The 19,624-nt window shown below is 28.0% G+C and overlaps 1 protein-coding gene across 1 annotated transcript; it reads right to left on the reverse strand.

The window, feature by feature from the left end:
• Positions 1-1,836: 1,836 nt before the first annotated feature.
• Positions 1,837-19,514, reverse strand: LOC130672695 (angiogenic factor with G patch and FHA domains 1). Its single transcript, XM_057477377.1, has 8 exons — positions 19,195-19,514; positions 18,893-19,129; positions 16,114-16,266; positions 15,770-15,920; positions 15,516-15,679; positions 14,493-14,932; positions 14,311-14,410; positions 1,837-1,996 (listed from the first exon to the last, which is right to left on the reverse strand). The coding sequence occupies exons 1-8, from the start codon at positions 19,384-19,386 to the stop codon at positions 1,865-1,867; spliced, it is 1,569 nt and encodes a 522-aa protein (XP_057333360.1). The 5' UTR covers positions 19,387-19,514; the 3' UTR covers positions 1,837-1,864.
• Positions 19,515-19,624: the final 110 nt, after the last annotated feature.

Below are 19,624 nucleotides of genomic sequence, written 5' to 3' on the forward strand. Positions count from 1 at the left end.
CCGAGTTGAGAATCTCTCCCACTTCCCATTCTCTTTTAAATTAATTTAATTCAGTGAATCAAAAAGTGCAGAGATGATTTTAACGTGAGTGAATTTGTCAAAAAAATAATTTCGATCACGAGACACAGCGCGTTCGCGCTTGAGATGCCAATCTTATTTTCAAAAACATTTGAGAAACTCGACGCGGTTTTGAAAAATTACTGATCAGGTTTGACGATTAAATTTAATTAATCTAAAGTAACTTGATACTGTATTGCTTAAATAATTACAGCAGAAATTTTGGAACGTAGTACTCATTGCAATAACGTATCAAATCACTCGAATTTCAATTAAAGCTAATAAATAACCCTCTGCAATTTAGTATTAAAACTCAAGTTTCTTAACTCGATTTTGTAAAAGGTTTATTCCATATAATTAATTTGTGCCAACAATTTTTTTGACTTAATGATTTTAAAAATTTTTGTTTTAACGCTTAAACTGCTCGAAAAAAATTTTTTAGTAACTAGGGAATAATTTAATTAAAATATTTTCCTTCAATCAGCAGCCGTGACAGTAATCATTGAATAAATTTTCTCCGTAGTCATTATAAATTTTCATCGATCTAAATAGCATACAAAGGAATTTGTTATGTCTGTAAGCGTCGATGTGAATCATTACGACTTATTAAACCGTCAGATATTTTGTTACGATTCCGATTGTCATCAAGATCAAATTCCTCTACTCAACTCAGTGCACTCATTACATTACCGCTCACTCATCAACTTTTGCAAATCATCCATCACTTTCTTTTCCCTCCGTGTTTATAACTTCCCAAAAAAATTTTATCATTACCCCGCGATTTTATTCGCGACCTTGACACCTTCCAACTTATCTTGCCTATAAACCTGGTAATAAAATTTGTAGTTAGTAACTCAAGTGTTAAAAAGTTAATAAAACAGGCGGTTAAATAATTTAAGTTTAAGTTTAAATTTAATTCCAAGTCAAAGTCTAAGTCAAACTCGAACTCGAGTATAAAAAAAATAATAATAAAAGAGTTTAAAACGTATTTTTAAAAAGGCTTTCTTGAGAATGTCGCTGACTAATTGTCAGTTGGTTTTCGGTTAGACGATAAAAAGTCAATTTTATACTGGACCCTCCTAATAGCACCAGCCAGTAGTAGTCTCATCTTGCTGTTACTGCTGATGGTCAGTTTGGTGGTCGTTGTTATATTCCAGACTCTTTTATTCCCTGTCATCACTGATGTTGTTGTTTTTAAAATAAAATATATTTTCTTATTTTTCTGTCTGCAAATATTTATATATGTTTATATACATATATTTATACATACATAAATGCTGTTTATTTTTATGAGATTTATAAAAAATCATTTTTTTTTTCTGATACCAACGAAAAACCCAACATTCTTTAACAACGAAACGGGTTTTTTATTTCATTAATCATTATTTTTATGATCATTCATATTTTTTCTTTTTTCAAACTTTTTCACAGGAACTTTTTTTATTTTTATAAAAAGTATTGAAAATTATTATATTTGCTAAAAATAATATTTTTTATTATTTATTAATATAATAATTTTAAATATTAATTATATAACGATTGTAATATCAGTGTGAGGTAAAAAACTCAGGGGACAATTTTTAAGGAAATTTAATGCTGCATAAAAAAGGTCTTAAGGTACGGAATGATAAAATCGATACTCCGGAAGTTATAGCTGGTTAAAGTTTTAGGTATCAGATGATGAAAAAAATAAATTTTGTTTTTTAAATTAATTTATATTTATAAATTTAAATTACAAACTATTTTTATAATTTATTGTTTATTATTTAATTAATTAATTAATTGAATAATTAAATTAGTAAAATTATTATGTTTTATCGTAACGTTGGCGAGTTTTTCGCCAGATTGCTTGTTTTTTTTCGATATTTGGTTCCATTTCAATTGGCGGCAATTCTGTGTTACCTAGTCCTTTTTTAGCTCTGTTATTAATCATTAATACCTGTAATTATAATTAAATATTAGTGATTAATTACTTGTTCCTGTAAAAAATTTAAAAAAGAAAAAAAAACTCGATTTTAATTGAGAAATAATTTTAATCTTATCTCCGTATCAAAACTATTGAGTTTACGTAAAAATTTATAAGGACTTTTTTTACAGAGAATTTAACGTTCTACAAAAGTATCTTTTATTGTTTTTATCGTATCTTTGATAGTTGAGTCATAAATTGAATTTAAAATTCCAAAGAAATTAAAATTCAAAAAATAGTCATATTTATATACTTTATATTTATTTCAAATTATCTCATCAAATATTATATTTGCATAGAAATTCATGGGACCTTTGTTATAGAGAATTTAATTTCCTATAAAATTTTACTGAGTAATTGTTATCGTATCTTCAATACTTTAGCCAGAATATTTATTTAAAGTTAAATGATTTGCCTCCAATTCCGTAAAATTTAATTTTTTCTAAAAAATATTTCTTTTTTTTTTTTGTAATTTAAAAAAAAAAAGTTGCATGTATAATTACATAACTAAAAAAGAAGTCTTTGTAAGAAAATGACCTGGTTCCGAAAGCAAAAAGCATAAACTTGATAAAAATGTACAAGAAAGGTACAATGGAGTTTTTAGTACAAGAGTTAAGTCTGGTACTTTTGATGTTGAGTAAATTTGGGGCAAGTGTAGACCCCTAGATATATATATGAGTCTACATCTTAATGAGTATAGAATAAAAAAACTCAACAGACTCTCGACTTATATTGTGCTAGCTCTTTTTTTTTTCTTTTTTTTAAACCAACATCCATTTTTATTTTTACTCTACTTAAATTATATTTTAAGTTAAATATCTACAAAAATAATAATAAAAATAAAAAATATAAAGTAGTAAGAGAAGAAGGAGTAGATGGAGTGAGAGGATAAAAAAAAATGGTATGACCTCGTGAGAAGTGAAGGTAGTTTGCATAATAGGACAATTTATGAAGCTAGACGTAGTGCCCCAGACGCGCATCATCAGATCAGGCGGGTGTGAATCGAGGATGGAGCTGGAGAAAGAGGAAGAAGAGAAGGAGGAGGTGGAGACACAAGACCTGATGGTAGTATGAGGGTGGATGAAGGTGGAAAATGGGCAAATAGGACACTACGGCTAGACGGGCAAGACAATGCACTGTGTGGTGTCATTACTGATTTACCGCGCAGACGGTTCTTGTTACATATTATGTATTATATATATATACATATATATATAAATGTGTATATATATATAATCCAACCAATAGCTCTCTCTTTGCTATCATCAGACAGTAAAGACTTCTCACACTAGTCTGGCTGCAGTCCTCATCAATTTACCAATGAAAATCATATAAAATAAATATGTGTTACTTAAAATATATGTTACGTAAATTATATTGACTTATATTGAGGCTCGGAATTATTTTTATTTTACGTCATTAGATTTTTTATTCTTTATTAATTGACACTAGACATTAATTGAATCGTTTATTTGAGATACCCCATAAGTCAATGACTCAAATAAACATATGCAGTTTTAGTTTTACAGAAATAACTTTTTTTTATTTAAAATCCGCACTTTTTTTGGAAATAAATTTCGAATGTTGTTTTATTCTTGGCTGTTATATGTCTAATTAAAATGTTGAAATTAATTATTATTTTTTTCAATTTCTGAATTTCAGAGTTCAAATACATTTCTAATACTTCATTTTATCAGGCTAATAAATAATTTGAGTCAAAAAAAAATTAAAAAAACAATGATTCTATAACTTCTTTTTCCGTTTGATTGAGAAACTCTATAAGTCAATCAACTTTAGATACTTTTTTAAGGAGTTTCAATTACAAAATTGAATTTTTCTTATTTGAATCTTTTTCAGAGACGCTATAACATTATCGCTTTCAATTATTTATTTATTATTTTAATGGCAAGATTTTCCAGAAAAATGTTTTTTGTGTTTCCTGAAAAATTTTGTTTTCTTGACTTATGGGGTTTCTCAAATAAACAATTCAATGAGTGGAAGTTTAGAAAAGTTTTGATAACTTGGAAATTTATGAGAATATGATAAAAATAAATGAGACATTTTTTTTTAGTAAATTAAATGACCAACAAAATAAGCCATTGAGATGTGAGTTTTAACATTAGTCAGATTATTGAAATTTCTTACTTGGATTTTCGAAGATATCTTGGAAGTTATTTAAAATATCAAAAAAATTAATGACTAGTTTTTTGTAGTTGAGTTTAATGAACGAAAAAATATTCATGATTTTTTAATTAACTCTAAATTCTAACAAATTAAAGTTTAAAAAAGAAATACAAAAATGCAAAGTCCGAGGTTCGAATCCGCAACCTAAGATTAAGGTAAAAGCCCCATACCCGCTCACTTTTCATTGAAGTGAGATTGAATCACTCAATATAAATCAATAAATAAAATGAAAAACCATATTTTTTTTTATAGTTAAATCGTTTATTTGAGAAACCCCATAAGTCAAGAAAACAAAATTTTTCAGGAAACACAAAAACATTTTTTTGGAAAAACTTGACCTTAAAATAATAAATAAATAATTGAATACAATAATGTTGGCGTCTCTGAAAAAGATTCCAACAAGAAAAATTTAATTTTTTAACTGAAACTACTTAAAAAAATTATTTAAAGTTGATTGACTTATGGGGTTTCTCAACCAAACGGAAAAAAAAGTTATAAAATCATTGTTTTTTTAGATGTTTCCACTCAAATCATTTATTACATGGATAAAATGAAGTATTAAATATGTATTTGAACTCTGAAACTCAGAAATTACAAAAAATTATAATTCATTTCAACATTTTAATTAGCCATATAACAGTCAACATTAAAACAACATTTGAAATTAATTTCCAAAAAAAGCGCGAATTTTAAAGAAAAACAAAAATTATTTCTGTAAAACTAAAACTGCATATGTTTATTTGAGTCATTGACTTATGGGGTTTCTCAATTAAATGAAATTGTTGTCACCCCATTAATTTTTTTTTAAACGCTGATTTGATGCTTATTTTGATTGATTTCTATAGAGGGACATCCAAAGAACCCAAAAATGAAAAAAACCCAATTTCGTAAAAAACATGACTATGAGGTTTCTCAAATAAACGATTCAGTTATCTTTCGTAATTTTAAGTAGTAATTAATTAATGTAACGGGACCTAAGTCCACCTCCGCCGACCGGAAGCCGATACCTCGCCCTTTTGGGCATACTCGCGTTGCGTAACATCCCTATCTTCTAACCCAGACGACACTCTTAGTCGAAAAATATAATCAAGCGACGACTAAGGTGGACATTAACCGGAGGTATAATCAAAAATCCTCATTGCGCGTGGTATCTAACCACAGCCACCACGAGTCCTACCTCTCTCGGGCCAAACACTACTCCCATCTCAGGAAATAAAGAGAATCTGGTCGCAGTGGGCTTGGAAAGGCCCCACGGGGTACCAGACTCCTAGCTCTGGTCAACATGGTTGCGTAGGATTAGTGGTGGGGTGCAACTTCTTCCCATACCCTATGTAAAGGGCTTCCTCCACAGTTTTAAGTATTAGAACAAAATTTTAGCTTGAAGAACAATGTTGATGATTAATTATTATTAATTTTTTAAAATAAGGTCCTCGAGTGTACCCATAGTCGCTTACTAAAAGTTGTGATGTACCATTACTCGATCAACACATGGCCCTATAGTCGCTCAAAGACAATATCAATTAAACTATGATAAGTTTATTGATTTAAAAAATAATTTATAAATTATATTACTTTATTCTTTCATAATATAAAATATCATGAATTTCAAAAATATATTTAATAAGATTGAGTTCTAACAATTCCTAAAAAATTTGACGTAACCTAAATTTAATCTAACGAACGAACGTTAAAGTAAAAAATACTCGGCTGAGCGCGATTTTGAAAACAGCCACTTAATTTAAATTTATAATCTATTATAAAATAATTTGATACATCATATTTTAATATATTTAGATTCACAAATAATTATTTATCAATAATAATTTTTTTAGTTGAAATTTTTATTTCTAAAAATTATAATAAACGCATTAAACAGTTAAAGTAAGCGATATATGGTACTGAGCGAGTATAGGGGCTTTTACCATCATATGAAAAATAATGAGTTTGGAAAAGTTGTGATAACTTGAAAACTAGTAGAGAACGAGAAATTGTTTTTAGAAAATTCAATGACCAACAAAATAAGCCCTTGGACGAATTGATGCGATTAATAGGGGCTGAGATATATGAGTCAAATAGTAAAAATTTTTTGGATATCTTTTCTTGAGATTTTTGAAGATATCTTCGAAGTTATTGAAAATATCACAAAAATGGATGAGACATTTTTTGTAGCAAATTAAATAAGTAAAAAAATGAGCGCTTAAACAAGTTAGTGTGTTATTTATAATTGAAGATATTTGAATTTGAAAATGTATTAATTAAAATGAAGATAATTAATTGATGATTGTAATTAGATGTTGATTTAATTTGAATAGTCTGGGTGAGCATAAGCCGGTATCAAACGTATCGATTGACAAAACAGAGTGTTTGTTTGGCATTAATTAGTGTGTTGTTTCTATAGGTATGTATTTATGTCTAGCCTAGAGTCTAGAGTCTAGACTAGACCATAGTCTATATACTAGTCAACCAGACTCTGTCATGCGGTTGTTATATATATATATATATATATAAACTATCTCGGGCTTTACAAACACATGTCTCATCTAGACTCTAGTCTAGGTCTAGACTCTAGACTATACACTATTACTGGTCTATATATATATATATATATACTCGACTAGTAATGTAAGCACATTGGATGGACTATAACTAGTATTATATACTGGTAATGTATTAGTATGAGTACATAGAACTAAACAGACTATCATGATATGATAATCCGGTGATGGATGTCTCCGTCGTCGTCGTTGTCATCATGGTCGTAGTCGCAGTCGTAGTCGTCTATCTCATTACATTATACACTTTGGTTAATTTAAATAAATTTTTCCCACACATTTTTGGTCTTATAAATTTATTTTAATTTATATAATTTATTACTGAGATGTAAGACAAAATTAAAATATACTTTTCAAGTGGAGTTTTAGTTTTATTTTAATACGGACGATAATAGAAATTTTAATTTTATAATTATCAAAACCGGGAAAAAATCATTTTTATCTAATGATATGTAGTTAGATCTTAGAACTGAAATTTTTTATGACGGATTTAGATCTCAGATCTAAATTATTTTTTTTCGAGAAAAGATTTATATTTTTTTTTTTTTTACTATGGAGAGTATAATTAAATTTTTTTATATTTTTTGATAGTTTAAAAAATATATGAACTTAAAGATCTATTGAAAGTTTTAACTGTTATCTTTTAACAAAAATTCTTAACTTTTTATACTTAAAATTTGAATTGTAGATAAACTATCAAACTTACGGAAAAAGTTGTAAGATACTTTTTTGTAGAGAATTAATTTTTTTATAAAATTGAACTGAGATAAATTTGTGATATTTTAATTAGTTTCGTCAGAACTTTAGTTCAAAGGCGCGGGAATATTAAAAGAAATAAATTTGTATCTCATTTGTAAATGAGATACTTTGAATAAAAATTATGAGTTATGTATTAAAAGTACAATAAAATTGTATCAGAGTTAACTTGTAGAAAATTAAATTTTCGACAAAAAATAATTCTACTAATTTTTTCGTGTACTTGATAATTTATATTAATATGATAATAAAAATAGTAATATTAGTAGTAGCTCATTTTCAGCATAATAAATTATCAAATTGAATAAATATAAATATTTTTTATATAACAATATAAAGAATGTCGATTGGTGGAAGTTAAATAAGTGAATAGATCGTGTGCAGTCTCTCTACTCTGTACTAATCTGCGGATGCATACGGAAAAAGCATACTGAATAACAATGCAATGTGTCTTTTACCGGCGACGCATACAAATGTTGCTACCTTAACGGGAATACAATATTCTACATATATATATGGGGGTGTGTGAATATTTTTCGATTTTAATACTGAAAAAATTCTAAATATAAATTTTCAAGTTTGAATATTTGGTTCAAATTTAAAATAGTAAATTTTTTATCTATACTGTAAAAAAAGTGTGAGTCTACGCTATCCTGGTATTAAATTAAGCCCCGAAAACGGTGTTAAAATTTTTTCCGGTATTAAGCGGGGTTAAAGAAAAGTAATTTTATTTTAGAAGTATTAGAAATCAAGTTGTATTTCAAATATTAAAAAAATTTTTCATTGTTTCTAATGTAATGACACGATAGATTTGCCAATTTATGAAGAAATCCAAAAAATATTTGTTCAAAATGACATTTTAATGTTATTGTATAAATTATAGGAAACAGATTTCTATGATTCTAGTTTCTTTGCAAACTAAAACAGTGAAAAAAGTAAAATTACATTATCAATGATTAATTTATTATTTTCTAATCAATTATTACCGTATGAAAAAAATTAGAGTTATAATAAAAATTACTATAATGTTTCTAAATATTTAATTTGATAATTGATTAAAAATTTATGCAAACTGTTCGGTTTAATGAAATTGATATTGAGTATTTTTTAGGTGATAAAATTGTTTTTACCTCAATTAACGATAATTTCCTAATTTTAACAACAGATTATTATTATTAATTATTTTCTGTTTTGTAGATCTTGAAATACTTATACTCACACCCCAATATTCCAATCGGAGTTGATTTTACTCTGTACGTACACCATTTTAGTTCATTTTAACGGTATCAGGCGTTTTGAGCACCTAACAAAATATCCCCGACAAAATATCTCCGACAAAATATCTCCGGACAAAATATCCCCATGAAAAGAAAGCAAAAATAGTGAAAAAAGCCAAAAAAAACTGACACAAGGAACCTATTTTAACGGTACCGTCACTTATTATCCGAAGACAAAATATCCGAATACATTTTATCCGATAGACAAAATATCCCCGCACTAAATACTCGATAGATAAAATATCCCCGACAAAATATCTTATAATATAAATAGTACGGTACCCTTTTATCAGAAATGTTTAATATATTTGCACATAAAATTTGAGTGGGTGATATTAAAAATAGATCAACACATATACTTCAAATCGTACTGTGCCCTTTTTTCACAGATTTCGGGTGGGTATTAGTTTGGAAATAGGTCAGCACATATGCTTGGAATGGTACGGTACCCGTTTATCAAAAACCATTAATTATTTTTTCACTTAAAATATATTTTTCTGAGTAAGATTTATCGACAGGATATTTTGTCACGAATCTTTTGTCTATTGAATATTTTGTCTATCGGATAATTTGTATTCGGATATTTTATGGCGGATATTTTGTCGGGGATATTTTATCCGCAAACTGCAAGTCGTGCTACCCATTTTAACACCACTTTTTTTTAAGTATAAGAAATAATATCATTATTATAATCAAAATATCTACTTTCTGTTTTAAACTAGTCGGAAACAGGTACTCTATTGACGAAAAAAAAAATTTTGAAAATTTGAGTTCTTAATATTGGTTTTTTGAAAATGCTCATCACAGTTTGTAATTTTTCGTTAATGTAACGGAAAATAATTTTCTATTGGACTTTATCTATGCATAACTATGTCAAAATAAATTGTAATAGAGTTCCATAATACCAACCTTCGCTGAGAATTTAATGCTGTACAAAAAAATCCTGAACTTTAAGGCCCTATCTTTGATAATTTTGAAACTATAATCATTTAAAATTGTATTTAAATAGAATTCATAAGTACAAAGTTTAATAGAAAAAAAATCAACATTCAAAATTTGAATTAAAAAATTTGTATCTCAAGTTTTCTGCAAGAAAAGGTAACGTCGCTTCAATAGATACATTGCATATACATTTGTGTACGGACGTAGATAAGCAATAACGAGTCAGCCTTCAAAAAATTGATTTTTGGAATGTTTATACCGAATGATTCCTGAGTATCTAAAAATTTTTGTCAAGTAGTTCGGCGTTAAAAACAATTGTTTTCAAATTATAAAATCTAAAAAATTATGCAATTATTTTGCCAAATCGAGTTAAGTAACTTGAGTTTAAATACTAAATTGCAGAGGGTTCTTTATTCACTAGAATAAAAATTTTAAAAACCTGGTACGTTATTGAAAAAGTACCAAATAAACTTTTCTTGTTACAAGTTAAAAATTCTATTATGATTAATTTTTTACGTTCCAATATTTCTACTGTAATTATTAAAGCAATACACTGTCAAGTTACTATAGATTAATTGGATTTAATCATCAAACATGATTAATAATTTTTCGAAACCGCGTCAAGTTTACGAAAAGTTCTTGAGAATTACATTGGCTATTTTATAATTCGTAGTAAAGAATTTGAGTTCATTTTTAATAAGTTCGCTTATTTTAAATCCTCAAACAATTAGATTTTTTTCTTGGACATTGATTAATAAAATCAAATAGAAGCCATTTTGTGCTCGGATAGTTTCGAGATAAATTTTATTAAGAATAGTTTTAAATTTTTAAACGCAGTTTTTTATGTACCTGAAGATCGGAACGTTTTTCACGCAACAAAAATGAAAATAATTTATGCAATTCGATTCTAAAGGTGACTTAAGGGATAGTTGGGAGTGGCCTGCAATTTCCGATTATTCAACAACTTTTCGTGATAATTTATCACTTCTGTGGGTTCTCAAATATCGCAAACGCCAATCATATATTATAATTGCCGAGCTTTGTAACCAATATAATATACATTAGTCTATCTGTTCAGTCGCATCTTATTTAGATAAACAAATAATATAATAATTTTTTAGTTTTGTCAAAAAATATAAATAAATTGCTTATTTTCGTACATGTACATTTATAATTGTTTACGTATTATATATTTGTACTCATATTTCTGTATCTAAATTAAACTCATTAATGTGATCTATTTATGTGTAAAAAAAAAATCTACACAAATAAATAAATAAAATGGTTTTTTATTGGTACCAATAATTTTTTAACGTCCAGCTGGTGCAGCGGAATACTTTATCCGGTGCATGGAAAAGGTATCGAGGTATACGATGGAAGGATTGAATACTGCTATACAGAAGAATGAATGGTTGAGTTAGTATAGAAAATGTTTTTTAAAACGACCGCGCACTTAAACGAATGAAAAGCGATTGCAATTGTGCACTGGCTTTTATTTTTGAATTTATTTCCGTCGGAAAAATGTAAATTTTTTTACGCGGATTTATTGTGCTTTATGGGTGCTTTTTACAGTCTACTTTAGAGCGTACGCTTTACTGCCACTCTCAGTTACAATGTAACTAAAATTTTATTTACATATTTGTAAAGACGTAACTTATTATATTGCTTTTGATCATTTTGTTTTGAATTTTTTAATTACAGTATTAAAATTTATAATTAAAACAATTTTTATGTTTTATCAATTAAAAGAATTAATTATTTGTCATATAAATAATTTCGCTTATTTTAAGATTTTAGTCGATGAGTTGGACAAAAATTTTCAAAACCAGCGGCGTAAAAAATTGACAAAAAAAAATTTAGTGCATCAAAACTTTTCTACTCTATAAAAATAATTCAACAACCAGCCAACATAATTTTAAAAATTAAACCACAAACTCGGAGTTTTTATTCGAACCGATACCTCATTAAATAATAAAGATTTTTTATTTAAAAAATAAACGGATGCTTCAGTGGAATGCAATAATTTCATCCGCCCGGTAATCAAACTCAGCATTTGCTTTCCATCTTTATAAAACTAAGTAATGCGTTCATTTATTTATTTTTATTTTTTGTTTACCCTCTTTTTTACTCCTTGGCAATAATATAAAAACAACAATAATAACAGTAATAATAGCGAGGTATGTGAAAATAGCTGTAGATTCATTGAAACACAATAATGATACAACAAAATAAAATTATAAAAAAAGGAAACGGATCAATTTAAATAGACTTGCACGTGCAATGATGATTAGAAAGGATACAGTAATTACATATACACGCAGTCGATGCAACCGAGTAATAATAATGATAAAAAATATATGGTACTGAGTTTTGATTTTTATCTGACTGAGATATTTGAGTAAAGGTTCTGATGGAGGTAATAAAAAAATACATTATTACCTTTTTTTTTACAATAACAATAATAATTATTGTTTTTACTGTAAAAAAATAAAATAATAATAATAAGGCATAAAAGTTGTTAAGGCTCACGCAAGCAAATCTAAGTACTAGTGCAGTACTTAGACGGTCAGTAAGTAGTGTAAAACAAATACAAGTCTCTACTTATATCAGTTAAGTAAAGTCTGTACTTAATATTTATATTAATTATTATATATTATATAGGTAGAAATAGAGGTAGAAGTAACCGGAACGAGATTTAACCGCGACATGAGATAACTATTTTCTTGGTGTAGTTATTTGAGACACACCCTACTGTGCTGCTGGACTTGATACTTCAGTCTGCTTTCGTGCAGATATATCGTGACGATGCAATACTATCTACTGCACTGTATGCTCTCTCTCTGTGTACTCTTTAGTCTTTACTCTTCTCTTATCATTCCGGCAACATGAAGCGAAATATTTTCGAATTAAAATTACTACTAGGTCCTTAACATTCGCGGTTTTTTTTTATTTGAAATATAATTTGATTATTTATTCAAGTAGGGAGACTGCTTCCGTGGTATATTATGAGTTATTTTTTGAGAGAAATTTTATTTGGAGTAAGAGTATTTTTGAATTTATCGGGAAATTATTATCTGGTTTCGGAAGAAAGTAAATTTGGGGTTAAGATTTTATTATTAGATCTTTTATATCGAAGATACATAAAATATTTATAGGAACTAATTTAAAGAGGATAAAGTTTTCTATAAGAATGTATTGATACATTTTTATCGTATATCTAATATTTGAGTCAAGATTTTTATTTAAAAATTTAATAATTACTTCGGAGATTAAAAGTTTCATAATTAAAATACCAAGTATTTAAAACTCGAATTCTGACTAAACTATCAACAATCTAAAAAAAACAAGAAATCTGTAAACCACCTGACCCTGCGGGCCAGCCCTGAAACCTCGAGCTCAAGGAGCTCGAAAACATTATTGTCAATACACTTTTGAGCTCTTCGAGCTCAACAACAGTAATGTCACACATTTCATTACGATAATTCAAGTAATAAACAATAACAAAAAAAAAAAAAATAATGAAGTAACTCGTTGTTTTTTTTTAAATTTATATCAGCAATGTCTTTGGAAATAATGAACTAATTTTGACGTTTAAAATGCCATTTCACGCAGTTTTCTAACATTGGAAAAATTTTTTGAAACATTTGATAAGTAATATTATCAGTTATTCCGAATAAATGAAGTAAATATTTATTTTTCGTACTTTTAATTACCAATATCTTTTGAAATTATGAATCGATTTTGACGTTCAAGATGACATTCGACGCAGTTTTTCAATCACTGACGTTAAAAAAAATACCGTCATCAATTAGTTCAAAAATTTAGGTTTTATTAGGAAAAAACACTTTTTTCAATTCTTTCGACAACGGTTTCTCTTGAACGAAAGAACCGATTTTGATGGTGGAGGTGGCATTCGACGCGGCTTATAAAGTTTTAGAGGAGTAGATTTTGGAATGAATCTACCTATTATATTCAATTTCTCAAAAGTTGGAGTTAACGAGCCGCTTCAAACGCGACCTCAAAGAGCCAAATCGGTTTATCCATTGAAAAGTTAGACAATATTTACATACATATGTACGTACGTACGTACACATATGCATACACTCGGGCATCATCTTAAAATTAGAATAGCTTCCTAGAACCTCAAAACGTCAAGATCTGTTAGAAATTCGATTTTCGAAAATCGGACCGAAACCAATAACTTCCGTTTTTTTTTTTTTTAATTTTCAATTTTCTTAGCGGGAAGTTAAAAATGTCGAGGAACTAATTTATAGAAAATGAAATTTTCTACAAAATTGTACTGATACATTTTTACTGTACCTCTGATACTTTGGTCCATAGTTTAATTTAAAAATCTACGACTAATATTTTTTCTCAACTTAGAAAAAAATTTTTTTTTGCGCTCAAATTGGCGGCTTCTAATTACAATATTAATTAAAATTAAAAAATAACTGAGCTTAAAAAATCTATCTACATAAAATATTCTTTCAGATTTTTTTCCAGATTAATTATAAAAAATCTTTCTAATTAAACAAAATAAAATTATTAAAATTAATAAATAAAAATAAAAACTTACAGGTTCAGTACGGCCGTCACCATCTTTACCAAGTGATTGTCCTTCAGACCATCCCATTTTAGATAACAATTTAAAACCTTTGTTGTCTTTTGCTATGGATCTGAAACAATAATCAATTTAAAATGATTAATCAATTAGTTAATTAATTAGACAGTTATAAATTAATAGCAAATAAAACTTACGTATCAACAGAACTTTGTTGAGTCTTAGCATACTGATTAGAAGAACCAACGCAGTCTCTCCTTGTTTGAGCTCTATCTTGATACCCTCTTGCGACTTGACTCGCTTTTTCAGTGTTGTCTTTATCAACCCCAAATTTATTTTTCAATCTTTTCAATTCCAACTTGTGTGAATTTATTTTCGACGGTTGATTACTCGAGCCATCTGGCTGCTGAATCAATCCCGGCTCGCAGTGACCGCAAGTCTCATGTCCGGTGTGTACGTGGCACAATAATTTAGTGCTTGCTATCTGTACAATTGATCCATGGGCTATCTCTACTGGCTCAGACTCCTGTTTGGCAACTGACAAACGTTTTCCGTTTACATAAGTCCCATTACGGGATCCCAAATCAATTATTTCGTATCGTTTCCTTGATGTGTTGTATTGAAATCTTGCGTGATGCTGCCAATTTTATTAAAATTATTAATTTGTTATCCCTACGGTCACAGATACAGGAAAAAATAATAAGGACTTTTCTATAGGCTATTAAATTCTCTACAAAAAATGTCTTTATAATTTTTTTCTAAAAATTGATTTTTAAAGCTCTAGCTCAAAATTTTAATTCAATTATTTTTTACTCAAAATCTACTTCGAAATTCAAACAATTTAAATTTAAAATATCTCATTAAACACCAAAGATATGAAAAAAATCAAGTTAATTTTTTTTGTAGGCCATTTAATTATCTACAAAAAATTTCTTTATAATTTTTTTCTAAAAATTGATTTTTAAAGCTCTAGCTCAAAATTTTAATTCAATAATTTTTTACTCAAAAATCTACTTCGAAATTCAAACAATTTATACTAAAAATATCTCATTAAATATCAAAGATATGAAAAAAACCAATTTAATATTTTTTGTAGGCCATTCAATTTTCTACAAAAAATCTTTTCGTACTTTTTTTTCTAAAAATCGATTATTAAAGCTCTAGAATCTTCTAAAAAAAAGTGTAATCATCAACACGTAAATAAAATTAAAAATTATTACTTTGCTTATATTTATATCAGGTATCAAAACAAGGTGACCGTTTCCCTCACGACCTAGTGAACCTCCAGTGAATGTTATGATAAATAATGAGCCAAGCTTCAACTGCTGTAGATTTGTTTCCTTAACAATTATTCTCATACACGGAGGATAAAATTTTGCGTCATCTGCAAAAAAAATTCATTTATTTATTTATTTTGAAAAAAAAATTATGAACTTATAATATAAATATATATATAATAAACATATGAATGAACCTTCATTATCAGTTGACTCAGATGAAGATTCCGTTGAGGAACTGGCCTCACTGGCAGAACATTCGCCCTCTTCAATAGCGTCACCACAACTTGCGTCATCATCATTTTTCTTTTCATCAGTAGCCGATTCTTTATACTTTTTAACGTTATCCTAAAAGACGAAAAATATATTCATACCTTGTGTTTAACATTTCAAATTTTTTTTTTAAATAATTAGTCATTTTAAGGTTTAATAGTTTTTGTAATTGAGCTTTGGTTGTCACAAACACCTGAAATAATTAAATACTTATTAGAAAAATTTATAAAAATATCTATCAAGTGTTTTAATCTTTTAAATTATATACCTTGTGTTTTTTATTTTTTTTACGTTTTTTCATTTTTTGTGCACTATCTCCTGATTCAGTTGATGGTAACTGGCTGTGATACTTGTATGACTTTGATTCATTGTCATAATAATAATATACTCCGGAATTACCATCGTAATAAAGTCCTTTTGCCTGTTCATAAAATATTAGAATAAATATAATTTTATATTAGAATTTATACCAAGTCATACTTAATCAGCTCAATGGAGGTCTTATTGAATATATATATATTAAGGTAATTATATAGAAGTGAGGCTCCGCAGATATTTAATAAGCAACCATATAATATAATACATAGTCCTGAATAAATTCCATCAGCATGTAACGGCGGATTGATAATACTTTTTTAATTATTAGATAACAAACTTCATTGCGTACGAAGTCAACATAATTAAACCTCGTAATTAATGCGATTTGTTAATATTTTTATCTAGATTCTTTTTTGTTTTTATTATATTCTATTTCAAAGTTTTAAATTGTCAACGCACAATGTAACATTGAATGTTAATGGATGAATTTATTGTTAAGTAAACTATAAAGATTTAAGTCATATGTGTAAAGTGTGATAAATGTCCTGAATAGTGACAGTTTCGTCCCAAGTACGTCATCGGACTTACCAGTACCCGGGAAAAGAAGTTTAAATCTGCCTAGATTAAATCTGATCAAATTTGATCAGATCTGATCAAATTTCGTCTATGAATAGCCCGTGTAAAAAAAATTTGTTTCAAAAAGATTCCAAAAAAGTTCCGCATGTGGAACTTCTAAACATGAGACAGATTAGAACTTCGAATGGAACTTTTTTGGAACGTTAGTAATTTTGATGGTAAAAAAAAAGTTTTTATGAGCAAATTTAGAGTCAAAAAAGGACGTTCTTGGAACTTTTTACTTTTTTATGGACTAAAAAAGGCATTCCAAAACATTCCAAAATCACTACTTTTGCATCTTTTGTAGACTAAAGGCGTTCCAGAAACATGCCAAAATAGTTCAAAAATCAATACTTTTGAATTTTTTATAGAATTGAAAAAAACGTCCAAAAAAAATTCCAAAAAAGTTCCAAGAACGTCCTTTTTTTACTCTAAATTTGCTCATAAAAACCTTTTTTTTTACCATCAAAATTACTAACGTTCCAAAAAAAGTTCCATTCGAAGTTCTAATCTGTTTCATTTTTAGAAGTTTCACATGCGGAACTTTTTTGGAATTTTTTTGGAACTAATTTTTTTTACACGGGAGGTATGAACAAATCTGACTTGATCTGTTTAGATCAAAGTAGACCTAGGCTGACATAGCTTTCTGCTTAAAAATCAGTCTGTCTAGATCTGAACAGATCTAATTTGATCTGGGCAGATATAGACAAAATGCAGATCTAAACTTTTTTCCCGGGTATGGCTGATGTTGGCGTACTCTGCCTTAGACTACCTCTCTACCTGTACGACCCTAGTCAAAAAACAGCAGCGAGCTTCAATCCGCTAGCCCGGCAGTAACTGGAGACGGATAGTAACCTATTGCCGACATCTACTTATATACTTTGGAGTCTTATATTATTATACAGCGATAAATTAACCAAAGTTTGTCAATTTAAATTGTTCAGTTTATTATTTATTTTAGCAAACTTTAGAGACCTTTCAAACGTTACCGTCCATCTTACAGCAATAAATAAACAAACTATTAAGACGCTATTGTTTCTCTATTCGCACTCAAATGAATGAACGATACTCTCTTTGTTGCACTTGTACAGTAAATGGAAACTTTGTCCAAGTTTTTCTCTTAAACAAACGAATATTATCAAAAACTTGAAGTGCACTTCGCTAGTTCGTAGAGTAAAGCATCGAGTCTGCGTCTTTATTTTGCGTTTAGGGCTTTTATTTCAGAGAAAAGCTTGGGCAAAATTATTTGATAACTGTTCTTAATAAATTTATAATTATTTAGCATGTAAAATTAACAATACAACAATTCATCGACACTATTTTTTAAACCGAGGGTACAATATTTAATCCTTTAGCTTCAATTTTACTTCTATTGCCCTGATTTTCCTCAATCCAATCCACCGTAAAATTAAATAATCCTAAAGTTAGTAGACAATTAACAATTTTCCGATTTTTTTTAACAAATAAATTACGAAAAAAAAAAAATACTAAAAATATGCACATGTAGAAAATTAAAAAAGATACAGGTGCAATTTTTAAAGTATTTTTTCAACTTCCGCTATGAAAATTGGAAATTTTCAAAAAAAGGAGTTATTGATTTCACCCCGATTTTCGAAAATCAAGTTTTCAACAGATCTCGACGTTTTGAGGTCTTAGGAAACTATTCTGACCATTTTCAAATAACGTCCGGTCGTGTGTATGTGTGTGTGTATAAACTTTTTGTCCGACGATATCTTTGGAACGAATCAACCGATTTGAACTTACTTGGCGGTAATCGAAGAGCCTCACTAAGACTTAGAACTGATTAGATTTTGGAGTCGATCGGTCGAGTAGTTTACAAGTGTTTCAAATTTTTTTGTTATAATTTATCGTTTTTAAAAAAATTCAAAAATTATTAGACGTTAGCTAATTTCAGTATCATAAAATTAGACGGTGTAAAGTATTAATTTTTTAAAAAATATTATTGTCGTTAAAATTTTGAAAATATCTAAAGCCTTAACTGAATAATTATCAATGACAATACCAATTGTCATTAATAAAATTCTGAAAGAATTAAAAAATCCCCTGATACTTTTTTAGTTTGATTAAGCAAAACAAAAAAAAATAATAATTACTGCGTCATAATAATATCCAGTATTGTAGTCATAATACAACCCAGATGTTTCTTCATAAACAAATCCACTTTGTTGCAACGTTGACTCAGCTATTTGTTTAACTTGCTCTGTAATACTATTGGACTCATCATTATTCCATTCGCAAGTGCCATCCGCACTTACAGGAATTTTATTTCTATCAAAATCAGTCTGGACTTCCTTCTCGATCAATTCCTTGATCAGCTTTCTCTCTTTTTTCTGTAAATATTTATGTTTACAAATATTTATTTCAAAGAAAATGAAAAAACCCAAGAAATACTGACCTGGTTTATCAATTTATTGTGCAATTTAGTTATTTTTTTATCTTGATATTTAATATAATTTTTAAGTTTGGTTATAAACTCCAACACTTCTGGATAATCTTTTAATATTTCAGTAAAATCTTCAGATATATTTATTTTTATATTTAATTTCTCGTTGGTTTCATTATCTGACTGATTCTCACATTCATTCATGTTTAATCTTATATGTTTACTGATAAATAATTGATAATGATAATAAAGGAAACAAAATAGACGTATATAATTTTAATGTGAGAAATTTTATGTTGGAACTATGGCTAAATAATTTTTGTCAGCTGATTTGAAACAGGTTATGTATTTTATTATTTTAAATTATTAAGTACATACCATACTAAAATATGAGGACAAAGAGTGTACTGACTGCCATCTAGCGGTAGTTGATGATTATCAG

This window comes from Microplitis mediator, chromosome 8, assembly GCF_029852145.1.
Source record: "Microplitis mediator isolate UGA2020A chromosome 8, iyMicMedi2.1, whole genome shotgun sequence".
In the NCBI taxonomy this organism is placed as follows: Eukaryota; Metazoa; Arthropoda; class Insecta; order Hymenoptera; family Braconidae; genus Microplitis; species Microplitis mediator.